General features: G+C 49.8%; 1 protein-coding gene across 1 annotated transcript in view; it reads left to right on the plus strand.

The window, feature by feature from the left end:
• Nucleotides 1–1104: 1104 nt before the first annotated feature.
• CAMK1D (calcium/calmodulin dependent protein kinase ID) overlaps nucleotides 1105–14045 on the plus strand; it is a 371797-nt gene continuing 358856 nt past the window's right edge. Inside the window, exon 1 of the mRNA XM_081129205.1 lies at nucleotides 1105–1576. Within this exon, the coding sequence (XP_080985331.1) occupies nucleotides 1485–1576 (92 nt within the window). The 5' untranslated portion in view covers nucleotides 1105–1484. The remainder of the gene's footprint in view (nucleotides 1577–14045) is intronic.

Consider the following 14045-nt stretch of genomic DNA (forward strand, 5'->3'; position numbering starts at 1 on the left):
AGTCCCCGCAGGCTGGGGGGGGGGGGGGGATGTTTGTAGATGGCCCCTGACAGGCGGACGGGACGGGGGTGGGCTGTCGAAGCGCAGCTCCGAGCAGCAGGCCCGAGCGCACCCTGGGTTTGTTTCCCCAGCGCGTGTGTCCCGGCGCCGGGACTGCCGCCCGGGGACCCTGCGACGCCGGTGGGGCCAAGGAGGGCGTGGGGCAGGGGTGCCCTTTCCATAGTCTCTGGGTTTGCGAGGCTGCGGAGCGGCCGCAGGAGGGGGGGGGGAACCAGGCGGGGCCGAGCGGAGCGAAGGCGGCCCGGACCCGCTGGCCGCTCCCGCCCGGGGCTGGGGCAGCCCGAGAGGCGCACGAGGCCCGCGCCGGGCGGGCACCGAATCCACCGCCGCCCAGCAGCCAAATCATCCCGGGAGTTTTGCTCCTAGAGGGAAACCCAGGCAGCGCCTGGCAGGTCCTGCGCGTCCCCGGTCCGGAGGCTCCCAGGCTGTCTCGTCGCAACGAGGTCCCTTCCCCCGCCCCCCTCCCGGCAACAATAGGGCGCCCGCGCCGATTTTGGTGCAATGCGAATTAGCTCCAGTCGCCCAGTGGGGAGGGACTGACGAGCCCGCGGAGCGCCCACCTGGGTTGGCTACCCAGCCGCCGCCTCGGTCGCCATAACAACCGGACCCCGCCCTCTGGACCCGCGCGGCCCCGGGTCGGCGGGGCTCGGGCTCTCACGGGCCAGTGCCCCGGACCCGAGAGGGCGCCCAGCATCCCCGCGGCCTCGCGTCGCCGCCCCCGCCGCGCTCCGCTGCCGCTGAGACGACGCAGAGGCGCCCCCGTCCGCCGCGGGGGAGGAAAGCCCTCGAGCCCCCGAGACTTGACAGCCGAATTCACAAAGCACCCCAGGGGCCGGGCTCCCCGCGCGCGCGCGCCCCTGTGCCCCGGCCTGCTGGGTCCCCCGCCAGCCCCCTCAGGCTCCAGGGCGCACGCGGCGGCCGGGAGCGTGGCCCGGGGCTGACGGCGCTCGGGGCGCAGGACATCCCCGAGGGCGGCAGCGCGCGGGAGGCGGGAGGAGGGGGGCGGCCGGGGCCCGCGGGTGGGGCGGGGAGTCCGCAGGAGGAGGAGGAGGAGGAGGGAGCAGGCGGGCGGCCGGGAGGCGGGGAGGCGGAGAAGGGAGGCAAGAAAGTAGCAGAAAGTGAGGCTGGCAACCCGCGGCGAAGAAGCCGGGCGAGCGACGGCGGCAGGAAGTCTGTGCCTGAGACAGGCAGAAATACGAGCCAGGGAGGGACCGCGGCTGCGGCGAGAGTGAAAGAGGAAACTGCAGAAGAGGAAGCTCTGCCGCAGCAGCGAGGCTCCTCCGGCTCCCGCGCCGCGCATCCCCGCGCCGCCAGCCCGACCCCGGGGACACCCCGCCCGCCGCCGCCCGGCGCCCCCTCCTCAGCGCGCCCGCCCCGCGCGCCTCCCGCCCGCGCCGCCTCGCCGCTCGCCGCCCTCGGCTGCCATGGCCCGGGAGACCTGCGAGAGCAGCTCCTCCTGGAAAAAGCAAGCGGAGGACATTAAGAAAATCTTTGAGTTCAAGGAGACCCTCGGAACGTAAGTGGGGACCGGGGAGAAGGCGGTGGAGGGGGCCGCGGCCGCGGGAGCTCGGGCGGCTCGGCTGTCACCGCCGCCGCAGGAGCCGCTGGCCGCCACGTCCTCATTGTGGGTGCTCGGCTCAGAGGAGCGCCCCGCGCCCAGCGCGTGGCCTGCGTCCCCGGTGCGGTGGGCACGGCTCCGGGGCGCGGGAGCTCTGGGCTTCGGGAGGACGGCCCCGGCGGGCGCCTTGCACTTCCCCTGACACCGCCGCCCTCTCGCCTTCTTTCTTCCGACGCGTGACTGTGGGCTGAGGCGGTGGGTCTGCCTGTCGGCTGTGCGGCTTACTCACCGCGTGCAGGGGCGCACCGTGTGAACGAGAGACGCGGTCATGAGAAAACCGGGCTGCGGTCATTCCCGTTTCTGTCCTTCCATCACGTAGTCTTACAGAACTGCCATCTGCACGTAGTCGGTGTGGGCAAGACTTTGGATGGCCGCGCGAGGGTGGAAGGGAGGGATTTCGCAGTGTGCAGGGTCATGTGTGGGCACACGCGCCTCGCCTGAGCGCGTGGCCATCGCGGAGGCGCAGCCACGCGGGCTGGGGTGCGTGCCTCCGAGGGAAGGTCTGTGCGCGCCGCTGTGCAGGCGGTTTCTCTCCAGGGCTGCATTTCGTCCGGTGCTGGTGGCTGCGTCTCAAGAAAGAAAGAAGCCCAAGTCGAGGGCATGAATGCGGCCAGCGTGTGCCGCTCTGCTCAGCTGCTGCTCCCTTTCTGCCCTGGAGTTGGTTTTGTTTTGTTTTGTTTTGAGCGCCAGAGAATAGGTGGGGAGGCCGATGGTGGAAGGGAATCAGGCACTGCTGGATGAATCTGAAGTTCAGGTTGTTTTCTCCCCTCCTGTGATCAGTATCTGCTGCTGATCAGTATCTGTCAGTATATATTGGCACACAGGTGCTGCATGAACTGGGCGTTTGGCAGGGATTCCTGGAGGTGCCCACTAGGCTGGGAAGAGAAAAAGGAGGTGTTTCTAGGGTAAATCACTGTGCTCTTTCTTTCCTTTCTTCCTTTTCTTCCTTTACTTGTCTTTGTTTTTGTTTGCTTTTCCAGAACCATATTTTCAAACCCAGATTGTCTTATGCTCCGTACCCAGGGTCCATTGCAATTGTTTGGCCATTTTCGCCACCCCAGCCCCCAATATCTGCATTGGGTTTCCCAGAAGCAAGTAGTGAAGGTGGCCTTCCTAGCCAGCCTTCTGACTTCTGGGAAAGTACACTTGCTGGGGTAGAGAACAGGGTCTCCCAGCTTTTGTGCTTTGCTTCAGGGAGGGCACCTGTGGGTCTATACCTTCTACCTTTGTTGCCGTGAAAACAGAACAGACTCAGTCTGTTCATAACCAGGGGTTTAAGGCTGCCTCTCAGCATGGCCGGTTAAGGAGTGAGTTTTGGAGAGAACTTTTGAAAATTGCCATTGAGGTTCATTTGGGTTTGGTGTTGTGACTCTGAGATGCTCAGGCTACGGAGAAACTAGAAGCGAGGAGCCCTTACTTGTGGTTCCTACACTGATTATGTGACTGTGGATCAGGGGACTGGGGAGAGTGGTGTCCCTTCATGTGAGAATGCATCCCTTTGCATGGTGTGTCCCAACCTGAGCCCCCCTCACTAGTCTCTCTGCCTGCAGCCTCCAGGTGGACTGATGCAGTGTCCCCTAAGTGACTCCTGCTCCTGGGAGAGCCCCGCAGACGCACCTCTGCAGTGGCGGGTTTCTGAGGCTCAGTGAGCTGTGGCTTCATTGAGTGGCTCCTGCTGTCGCAGGAGCTGCTTGGGGATGACTGCGGTGGTTTCTACCTCTGGGAAGAATGGGATTTGTCTTCTGGTGCTGGAGACACTGTAGAGCTCTTGCAGTACAACCTCTTAGATTCTGGCCATGTTCCCCCTGAACTTGCGTATGGGCCTCTCTTTTGGGGTTCCAAAGCTTTGCCTTCTGCTTAAAAAGAATTTGTTGAAAAGGAGTTTCCCACTCAGGTCCTGTAGTGCTGACAGGAGTTCTAGAAGAATGAAACAAACAATAAAATGATCAAAATGTTTTTACTCAATGACATAATGATAATAATAGTAATCATGTGTGACTTTATTAATTGAAATCTAAGTAACAGGCATCATTCTAAGTGCTTACATGTATTAACTCATTTTACTCTCATAATAATCTTATGAGGTAGGTATTTACTATTGTCCCCAATTGGCAGATGGGAAAACTGAGGCAAGAGAGAGTAAGTGACCTGCCAAACATGAGCTAGTTATTAAGCGGTGTAGCTGATACTTGAATCTAGGCAGAACAACTCATGATTATCCATATAGGGTTGAGCCACTTCATGGATTATGTAATGGCAAATGTTTAATAACTGTGACTTAATTTTAGTATTTGGAAAGCTAGTCTTAATATTAATGTAAAGAACATATTTGTGGGGTAACCTGTTATCTAAATCTGTAACATTTCAAAGCTTTTGGATTATCAACATTGTCTCTTCAGACTTTCCAGAAGTGGTCTGAAGTTCCGGATGCTTGTTTCACCCTAGTTCATGTCCTGAGTCTAAACAGAGAAGTCATTTCTGGTCCCGTCAGTGTAGATATTGAGTAATGAAATCCAGCATAAATCAAAGGCATTGGTGATTACGACCGGGATTTATTTCCAAGGTACTCTGCAGGCCCAATCATTTTGTTTGTTGCACCTTCACCATCTGCCTTTAAGATCCTAAGGCAGGAAAGCCCTCCCTGCCAGAGCCAGACTGTCCGTTTGCAGTGTTAAAATGCTTTTCAAATAAAGCATCGGGAAGGCCTGCCAAAGTTTGTCATTTGATATTTGACTCCCTGATCCAGGTACCTTTCCTTGCAGAGCAGAACACTTACTGTTGAAGCTTAAGGGTCTAGCTATTTAGTCCGTGTGGTCAGAGGGCCCTTGCTGGAGGGTGAGGCCAAACGAGAGTGAAGGCTTGCCCAAGAGAGTGGGAAAAGAGGCTCAGGAAGCAGAGGACAGCTGAGGGGAAAGGATGGCCTCTGTGGTTTGGGCCTAGGTTAGCAGACACACCTCTGACTCGGGCCTCAAGACAAATCTCTTACTTAACCTGTGGGCTGCAGTGTGGCTTCCTTTTAGAGGGAATCCTGGAACCTAACCTTACCACCTGATAAGGTAGTTAAGACTTAATTACTATTAATCAGTGACATGTTTTCTGATCCTTGACACACTGTGAGAGCAGATAAATGCTGTGTAACAGCAAATTAGGAGTGGTAAATATTAATGCTGGTGTATTTGCTGAGGCTCTTCAGGCCACCTCTACTGTAGATATCTTTTAACAACTTCCGAAACAAGAAAATGAATACATGCTGTTTGGGGAAGCCTACAGAGGGGAAGAAAGCCTTGGCATGGTGTCCAGGAAGTACCCTGGACTCACGGAAGTCACTCATGTAATTTCCACATCATGAACAGCATCTGGATAGAGAAGGCCTCAATACTTCTTCCAATAGAAGTATTTCCCCTGGAGTATAGAAACTGGCATGTCCTAGAGAACAGTCTTCATCTCCGTGGGGTGTGAATACATGCTTTTCTTATAGACTAAACATTTTACGTGGAAATAATTGCTGCCTGTAGGGGGCTGGAGGAGGCACCGTGGAGGATGCGAGCCTGGTTCCTGGTCTGGCTCTGCCGCGAGTGGGGGGTGTGGCCTGTGGGTTGGCTGGTCACTTGCCAGCCTCCTCACCTCTAGAATCAGGCAGGGGAGATGAGGCAGTTCTCACGGGCCCCTGCAGCCCTGAACCTAAGGCTCGCCTGTACAAGGCACTCGTATTGTTCTTCAGGAGCTTTCCGCGCATGGCCAGGTGCACCTGATTCCTGTTTGGAGGGACAGTTTTGTGCCCAAGCCAGCAGCAGAGGGAGACTGCTCAGGACAGGAAGTCTTATCCTGCTGATGCCAGCAGCACCGTGTGTTCTCTTTTTCATTAAGTGAGAGCCCGCTGGGTACTGCTTGAGGAAGGGTACAAATAGAAGTTTCTGTGGGGCAAGCACTGTCTTTTCTCACTAGTATGTATAATATACTCCTTACCAGATCTGAGATTGCTCAGTCAGTGCACCTGCTGAGGACACGGATGATGGATTTGCCTGGAGGCCCAGGTGGAAAACACTCAGCTGTCCTTTTTGGGGTGTATGGAGGGGGAGAGAGGGAGAATGCAAAGGTACTGGAGGTGGTTTGTATGTTTGACTGCCTGGAGTTGTAAATAGTATTTATTCTGGGATTACTCTGAATTTTAGAGCCCCGGAGAAGTATTTGAAAGCATATTACCTGGAGGAAAATAAGGGCAGGAAGTCCCTAGGTTTCTACCCGAGGGTATCCCAGCTTCAGTATTTGTTAGAAGCTTGCATTTCTCAGCCCCCCCCCCGCTTCTTCTTCCTTTTCTTCCTCTTCCTCCTCCTCCTCTTCTTCCTCCTCTTCCTTCTCCTCCCCTCTTCCTCCTCCTCCTCCTTTTCCTCTTCCTCCTCCTCCCCTCTTCCTCCTCCTCTTCCTCCCCCTCTTCCTCCTCTTCCTTCTCTTCTTCCTCCTCTTCCTCCTCCTCTTCCTCTTCCTCCCCCTCCCCCTCCTCCTCCTCTTCCTCCTCTTCCTCTTGTTCCTCTTCCTCTTCCTCTTTCTCTCCTTCCGAGGCATGATATCATTCAGCTTCTCGTACATTTAGAAATATCTATTGAACATCTATATTCTAGGCACGGGGTGGGGATGCTTAGCAGTGAACAGACAGCGTGTTATACAGTGTGCACATTACGGGGAGAATAAATCAGGGAAAAGGGTTTTTTTGGAGTGGGAGTGATTGCAGCTTGAGGCAGGGTAGCCAGGGATGGCCTCGCTGAGAAGCTGGTATTTGAATGAAGATCTGAAGGAGCCATGAGGGTGGCTGATGTTGAATATGCCAGTTGGAGGGGACAGCAAAGGCTGGGGGCCTGAGGTGGGAGTGTGCCCGGTGTTTTTGAGGCCTGGTGTTCAAGGAGCCCAGTGTGGCTGGAACTGAGTGATCATGGGGAGGAGAGCGGGAGCTGGGGTGAGGGGCATGGCAGGGGTGGGGGTGCCGTAGAAGGGAGGTGGCGGGGAGCTCACTAAGGCCTTATAGACCATAGTAAAGGTTGCCTTTGCTCTAAAGAATTGGAGAACATCGGAGGGTTGTGAGCAGAAGAGTAACTTGATGTGACTTAGGTGTGCCCATCATGGCTGTGGTTGCTGTGTTGAAGGACTGGTGGTCTCAAGGGTGGAAGGCCATTGGGAGGCCATTGCAACGATGCAGGGGAGACATGGTGGTGGGTAGGACTGGGGAGTAGCGATGGAAGTGATGAGAAATGGTTGGATTCTGGATCTATTTGGAAGGGACAGCCAATGGGAATTGCTGGTGGACTGGATGTTGGATATGAGATGCTCCAAGACTTTTGGGTTGAAAGAATGGTGCTGTTGGTGGTTTGGGTCAGTTTTTCCAAGGATTTTTGGGAAGCTCTTGGGAACAGTTTAGAGGGTAAGCTCATGCCCTTTGGAATTCTGGGCTCTTCTTGTGAAGGACTGCTGTATTTTAAGGTGGATCTCCTTCCTCCCAAGTGCTTGTGTCTGGAAAGGGCTTCTGAAGTATCTCCTCTTCTGCCACAGAGGGAAAGTTGGGATAGGCTGGGCATTCTGGCAGCTGGAAGAACTGCTTAACTTTCCATGAGAATGCTGGGTTTTGCCTTTGGAATTATAGATCTAGATCACTTTGACAGTAGGCCTAGCACCTATAATTTCTCACTTGATTGGGGAATTTGCAGCCCAAAATTTCTGTGAAAAATAATAAATATGAGAACTTGAGCTCCTCTTTTCTTTGATAGGATGTATTATACTGTTTTTGGAGAAGAAAAGCCAATAGTTTTTCTTGATTGAAAAGAGATAAAAAACTCTAGTGTCCATATTGACTAGTAGGGTGGTGTTTGGGAAATTGTATTTTTGGATAGAACTTGTCCCCAGAGGGGCTAATGAGGACTGTGTCTCAAGTAGGAATTTCTGGTTCAAACTTGGCAACTGAATAGGCAATAATCAGGCTTGGCAGGTGGACATTAGTGTACTCTCCAGGGAGGACTTTAGGGGTTAATTTGTTGAGTTTTTCTTTGGCTGGGTCTCCGTAATTCCCTGTAATCTTTCCTTTCCCCCAGATAAATCTCCTTAAATCTCCTCCAGTCTCTCTCCTCCTCTCTCCTCTGGGAGGGCTTAGGCATTGATCCAGTGGGGGATTGTCACATCACTGGTCAACTTGCACCCAGAGTGGCTGACCCCAGGACCTCAAGCCTCCATCCTTACCAGATTTCACAGGAATGATCTGGGAGCGTAAAGCCCCCCTGTGGGGACACATTTCTTTAATTGAGGAGCTGCTGATGGGTGGCCAGCATGAAGCCCAGTGCCCTAGTCAATGACCCAAATTTATTTTCTGACTCAAAATGCCCAATCCAGTGCTCATGTGACTAAAACAGGAGGACATGTGGACTCTGGGAGAGATGCCATCAGGATCCTCTTTGCCAGTTCATGTTGGTTATGCCCCTTTGACTTTCTGTGGTGCAGGAGGTCACTTTCTCCTTGAACTCATTTTTTATTAGATCCTTCTTGATTTAAAAAAATGTTTATTATGCAGTGTATGAATTACTGAAGCTCCAGTGAGACCAAGAGTAATCTCCAAATGGATACCACGGCAGACCAAATTCATTCCATGTCTCCAGCAATCAGCTGTGTGTCTTGTGCTGTTTTTCCTACTATTTCAGCAGAACACAGAAACAGAGGGATTCTGTGTCTTGGATAAACCAATCTTGAGGATAAGTCTTTAAGACAACATATTGGCTGAGGTCAGGTCTGGGAAGCATCAGGAGGCAATGAGTAGAAATAATGGAAAGGTGGTTCCAACACAACCACTCATACTGTAGTGTCTGGAGAGGCTCCTTAATCTTTCCCAGGTAAGATGGAGATGGAAGTTGCTGCCTTGTGCTATCTCTTTGCAAGGGTCCAGTGAAGTATATGAATTGCCTGGGACATAATTGGGATTGAGTAAACAGCAACTGTCATCAAATTTAGCTGCCTTCAGCAGCTGTGGTTGAGGTTGACTACCTGAGGATATTTAGGGCCAGTACAATGGGAAGAACATGTCAGTATCTGTTGGAAATTGATTTTGGAAACTCTTGTTGGGATTATGCAGAATGGTGCATATTTAACCTCCTTCCAAATTGAGGTGAGAAATCATCACAAGTCGTCAGTCAGCTAGGGAAGGACAATTGCTGGTTGTTCTCCACTGCACTGTGCTGAGCAGCTAAGAATGTAGACTCTGAGGTCACAGGATATGGATGCAAATCCTGGATCCACTGCCTCCTAGCTATAAGGTTTTGGGCAAATTATCTTGCCATTCTTAGCTTCATGGCCTCATCTATAAAACAGGATAAGACTAGCACTTAATCTCAGGGTTGTAGTGAGGATTAAATGAGGGCGCACAGAAACTATTTAGTATAGTACATGGCCCATGAATATGTCCTCAGTAAATGCTGGTTCTCTCTCATTAGTCCCTGTGGTGCTGGAACACTGCTCCTCAGAGGCCACTTGCACAGATTTGGATGGTCCATTGAGCCATTCAGCGTTTGCTCCCCACAGGAGGGTGATTAGTTCATATAGTGCTAGCATTAACCAAGGGGCTCAGTCTGAAACATCCTCTGGGCCAGCTTGTGTGGTGGAGTGACCTAGTTTGCCATATATCACAGGCTCATTCTTTCCTCTAGTTATCTCATCAGCTCTGTCTCTCTGCACCTCTCCTGCACCCTGAGCTGGTGTGTGTGTGTGTCAATCTGTCCCTGTCTACATCAGCTTGTGCAAGAGTCTTTTCTAACTGTACTGTCTGTCTCCTCAAATGGCACCGAGGTCTTGGTGCAGCTGTGGCCCTTCTTCAACTTAGACATGCTTTTTCTTAAACAAGCAATTCACTGAGAATTGCTTCAGTGTTTCTGCTTTGTTTCTTATAGAAAATAATGTTTTGATTTATTAAAAGGACTTAAGTAACTTTTTTTTTTTACAGTACCTTTACATTGTGGAGTTTTGTAGTTTAAAATCTAGATGTACTGAATGTGTTTTAATATTAGCATATTTAAAAATGGCAGCAAGTATATGCATATACCACATGAACATAACAGTTTATTGAAAAACATCCTTGTAGCGGACGGTTGGGGGGGGGGGGTGGGAGATCTCAAAAGATTAATTTCCCAGGTCGCAGGGTGTAGATATGATCTTGGGGAGCTGATGTCTGAATTGGGAGATATCCCTCATCTTGATCTGTCCGTTTTAGCCCTTTTGATAGCCATATAAGGTCTTTGGGTCACAATTTATTAGGACCTCTGTGACAGGGTGAGCAGGGAAAGAGGAGGCTCCCGAATTGAAAGTAGTTGATATTACTACTCGTCAAGAGGACTTCTCTCTGTCTTTCGTGACCACAACACACATCACTGAAATTGCTTTTACACCAAACTGGATTTAGTGCTGTAAATGGATACCTAACGGTTTCAGATTCATTCAAACCTCAGACAGTCCCTGACACTCCTGCCTACCTCCTACACGACTCTGTCCCCTCCCATTGTGGCCCACAGTGTTGTATGGGAAAAAACCCCCACAACAAAACACCCCCAAACCTTGTAGCTTTAGAAAACTTGTGGGTGGAGGGAAGAGCAGCTGTGCACAGCGGCAGGTCTGGTGGAGTGAGGGAGGTGGCAGACACCCCAGGCAGGAACCGTGTCTCCTGCTCCCAGATATCTTCCCAGGGATAGGGACAGGGAGGGGCAAAAGTAAGTTTACAGTTGTGAGTACTTGAAATAAAGTTCATTCTTGTATTATTATTTATTATTGTATTATTTTCCTACAAACAACTGTAAACCTCCTTTTGCCAATGCTTTGTATGAGCTGACACTTCTTTAACCATGATAAAAATGACTGTTTGAAATTTGCCTTAAAACATTAGAAGATATAAATATCTTCGGATAGGTTGAGGGACCAGTCATTTATTATGTAAGGAATTTTAAAGAAAGTACATTGTCTCCCACACTTAACCGGAAAGAATTAGTGTTTGAATGATAGACAGTAGGGAAAATAGGTAATTCTAGTCTTGGAACTTTGGAGAAACGGAGGAGGCTCAGATGGGTTGCAAACTGGGAGGGGCTGAGTGAGGCACCATGGGGAGAGGACCCAGGCCCACTGACCTCAACCATCACAAAACTGGGTCCTCGCTGGCCTTGGCCCTGGCAAGGGAGGACAGCATGGTGCTGCCTCTGTGATCTTTCCCTCCTTCCCTGCACTGGCTCCGCTCCCAGGACCAGGCCAGGACTGTTAACACTGTAATTTAGCCGAAGCAGGGTCTCAAGTCTTCTCTGGGCCTGAGTAGGGTCCTGACTACTGTGAAGATTTTCACTTCTCTACGAAAATATACCTCTAACAACATTAAGCTTACAGTGGACTTTTGGAGCAGACCTTGAGTAAATGTTAGGGACAGCCTGCTTCTGGCAATAATGTACAAGAATGATACTGGTTGGATTTTTCCTACCTGTGTTAGGTCAATAAAAATGGAGTTTGTGGTCCTAGTCATGATTAAAAAATATTGTTCGCTTTTTGTGGTGCTTTTTCCACTCCCTTGATACTGGGATATGATATTAAGACCTAATATTTGTGTGTGTATTTTAAATTATGGTAAAAATGCATAAGATTTATCATCATAACCGTTTTTAAATGTGTAGTTCAGCAGCATTTAGTAGATTCACACTGTTGTGCAACCATGACCACCGTCCATCTCCAGAACCTTTTTGTCTTCCCAAAGGGAAACTGACCCCTGCTAAACACTAACCCATTTCCCCTCCCCCACCCCCTGGCAACCACCATTTTGCTTTCTGTGTCTATGAATTTGATTACTCTATGTACCTCATGTAAGTGGAATCATACACTATTCTTTTGTGTCTGGCTTATTTTACTTAGCATAATGTCCCCAAGGCTTATCCACATAGTACTACGTGTCAGAATTCTCTTCTTTTTAAGGCAGAATTATATTCCATTCTATGGACCGCCCACATGGTGTTTATCCATTCATCTGTCCATGGACACTTGGAGTTGCTCCTACCTTTTGGCTCTTGTGAAGAATGCTCCTGTGCACGTGGGCATGCACATATCTTGTTGAGTCTCTATCTTCAGTTTCTTTTGGTTATACCCAGAAGTGGAATTTCTGGATCATATGGTAATTCTAGGCTTAATTTTTGAAGTACTGCCATACTGTTTTCCATAGCTGTGTGGTGTTTTGCAGTTTGCAAAATGTTTTTTTTAATCCTCACCTGAGGATATTTTTTCATAGAGAGTGGAAGGGGGGAGAGAAACACCGATGTGAGACACATCGATTGGTTGCCTCCTGCATGCACCCTGACCAGGGCCGGGGACGAGCCTGCAACTGAGGTATGTGCCCTTGTCCAGAATTGAACCCGGGACCCTTCAGTCCACGAGTCGATGCTCTAACCACTCAGCCAAACCGGCTAGGGCATTTGCAAAATGTTTTTAGGGTACGTGTGTGATTTCTTCTGAGTCTTAGAGCAGCCCTGTGAGTGGGCAGCAGTCATTGCCCTCATTTTAGAGATAAGAAAATGGAGGTTCAGAGAAGATATATGACTCAGGTGAAAAGGTTGCTAAGTGGCAGGTGGAGATGGAAGGCTTCTGACTCCCAATTCAGTGCTCTTTTCTCACATGGCATGCTGCTACAAGCTGGTTAGTGGAGCCGATGGGAATAGAGAATACTGACGGGATTAGGAAAATGCCCCCTCTTTCTGTGGACTTGTCATGGTACGGTAAGGAGACCATATGATTCAGTTGTGTTCTGATAAACCAGCTCTGATTTATAATAATTGCCAATTTCCATGATGTAGATACTCCCACTTGGAACAATTTGAAGCCCATGGTTTAACAACCTACCGCAAAATTCTTGAATTAGGCTCTTATGAGTGGGCACGAGGTGACACGAACACACCTCTGAAGGAAGTAGAGTCAGGAGACACGAGTTTAGTCCCCGCTCTGTCATTTAGGAACTGTGGAATCCTGGCTTTATCTTCTCTACGTCTTGATTACCTTGTTTGTTAAATGGGGATAATTACACCTGCAGTGTACCTGCTTACATTACAGACTGTTTTAAGGCCTGAATGAGATAAATATGTGTAGTAGGCTTTATACAAATAGAAGGTATTATTGTGTTATGAAGATTATAGCTTTAAAAATATTTCTTTCTCATAAATATTAGTATCATGTACTCTTTCAAACCTGGCTATCTTTGGAGCAGGATTTCCATAGAAGCTGGGCCATAGTCAACTTTGAAAGCATCAACACAAAACCGAATGTCTCACAGTATATTTTCACTGGCTCTATTTAGGTGTATGTGGTTTTCATTCTTGGTGTTTAAGTGATTGGTACCTTAAGAAAAACTTTTAAAAAATTATAAAAGCAACATGTTGTCTTTGTAGAGAATTTGAAAAATCTGGAAGAGTATAAGGAAGACAGTAAATATTGATTAGTTGGCCGGATGGGAACTGGGTAACAGTCCCTCTAGGGCAGGTGTGGGGAATATCTGGCCCTCGGGCCAGAAGTCATTTGGTCTGGCCTTGCCAAGGCAACCACAGGAGGGACTAAAAATTCAATAAATTTAGGAGCTTTTTTCATAGTTAATTTTTAAGTTGATAATTTTGTATGGCCCACAAATGATGTTATAAGTATCCAAATGGTCCTTGGCAGAAAAAAGGTTCCCCACCCCTGCTCTAGGAGGTGGGGAGATCTCAGGATAGGCCCCAGACATCAGCTGTGGGGAAGGACCTATGGGATTAGGGTGCGGCTGTAGCTGTTTACTAAGTGGTATGAAGGTATTTCAGTATTTTGCCAGCTGGTCTGATCGAACCACTGTGCATGGGTTGAGTGTTGGTTCTGGATATAGGGCTGGTGGTCTTTGTTGAGTGCTGTGGATGTCTTATTTTCTTCACGGTGTCAGTATTTTGCATTAGCTTGGAGGTGGTGATGGTGTTGTTGGGGTTATTGTCATGCTGACTGTCTCTACCCTCATTGCGACCTCTAAAGGTGCACAGTCAGCAGTGGGACAGAACCTGGTACCAATAGGAGACCCTGCTCCATTGACTTCCAGTGAGGTAATTACACACTCGGGAAGAAGGAGGTAAAACATATTCGTATCTAGGTGTGGCTGACTCTTCCTGATTGGGGCAGGGCTGAGGAGCTTAGCTTCTGTCACTTTGTGGCATGAAATTTCTGTGGACTGAATGTTTGTCTCCCAAGAATTCATATGTTGAAACCTAACCCCCAAGGTCATGTTGATATTAGGAGGTAGGGCCTTTAGGAGGTAATTAAATTATGAGGGTGAAGCCCTCATGAATGAGATTAGTGCCCTTATAAAAGAGAC

The sequence above is a fragment of the Miniopterus schreibersii genome, assembly GCF_964146895.1.
Source record: "Miniopterus schreibersii genome assembly, chromosome: 1".
In the NCBI taxonomy this organism is placed as follows: Eukaryota; Metazoa; Chordata; class Mammalia; order Chiroptera; family Miniopteridae; genus Miniopterus; species Miniopterus schreibersii.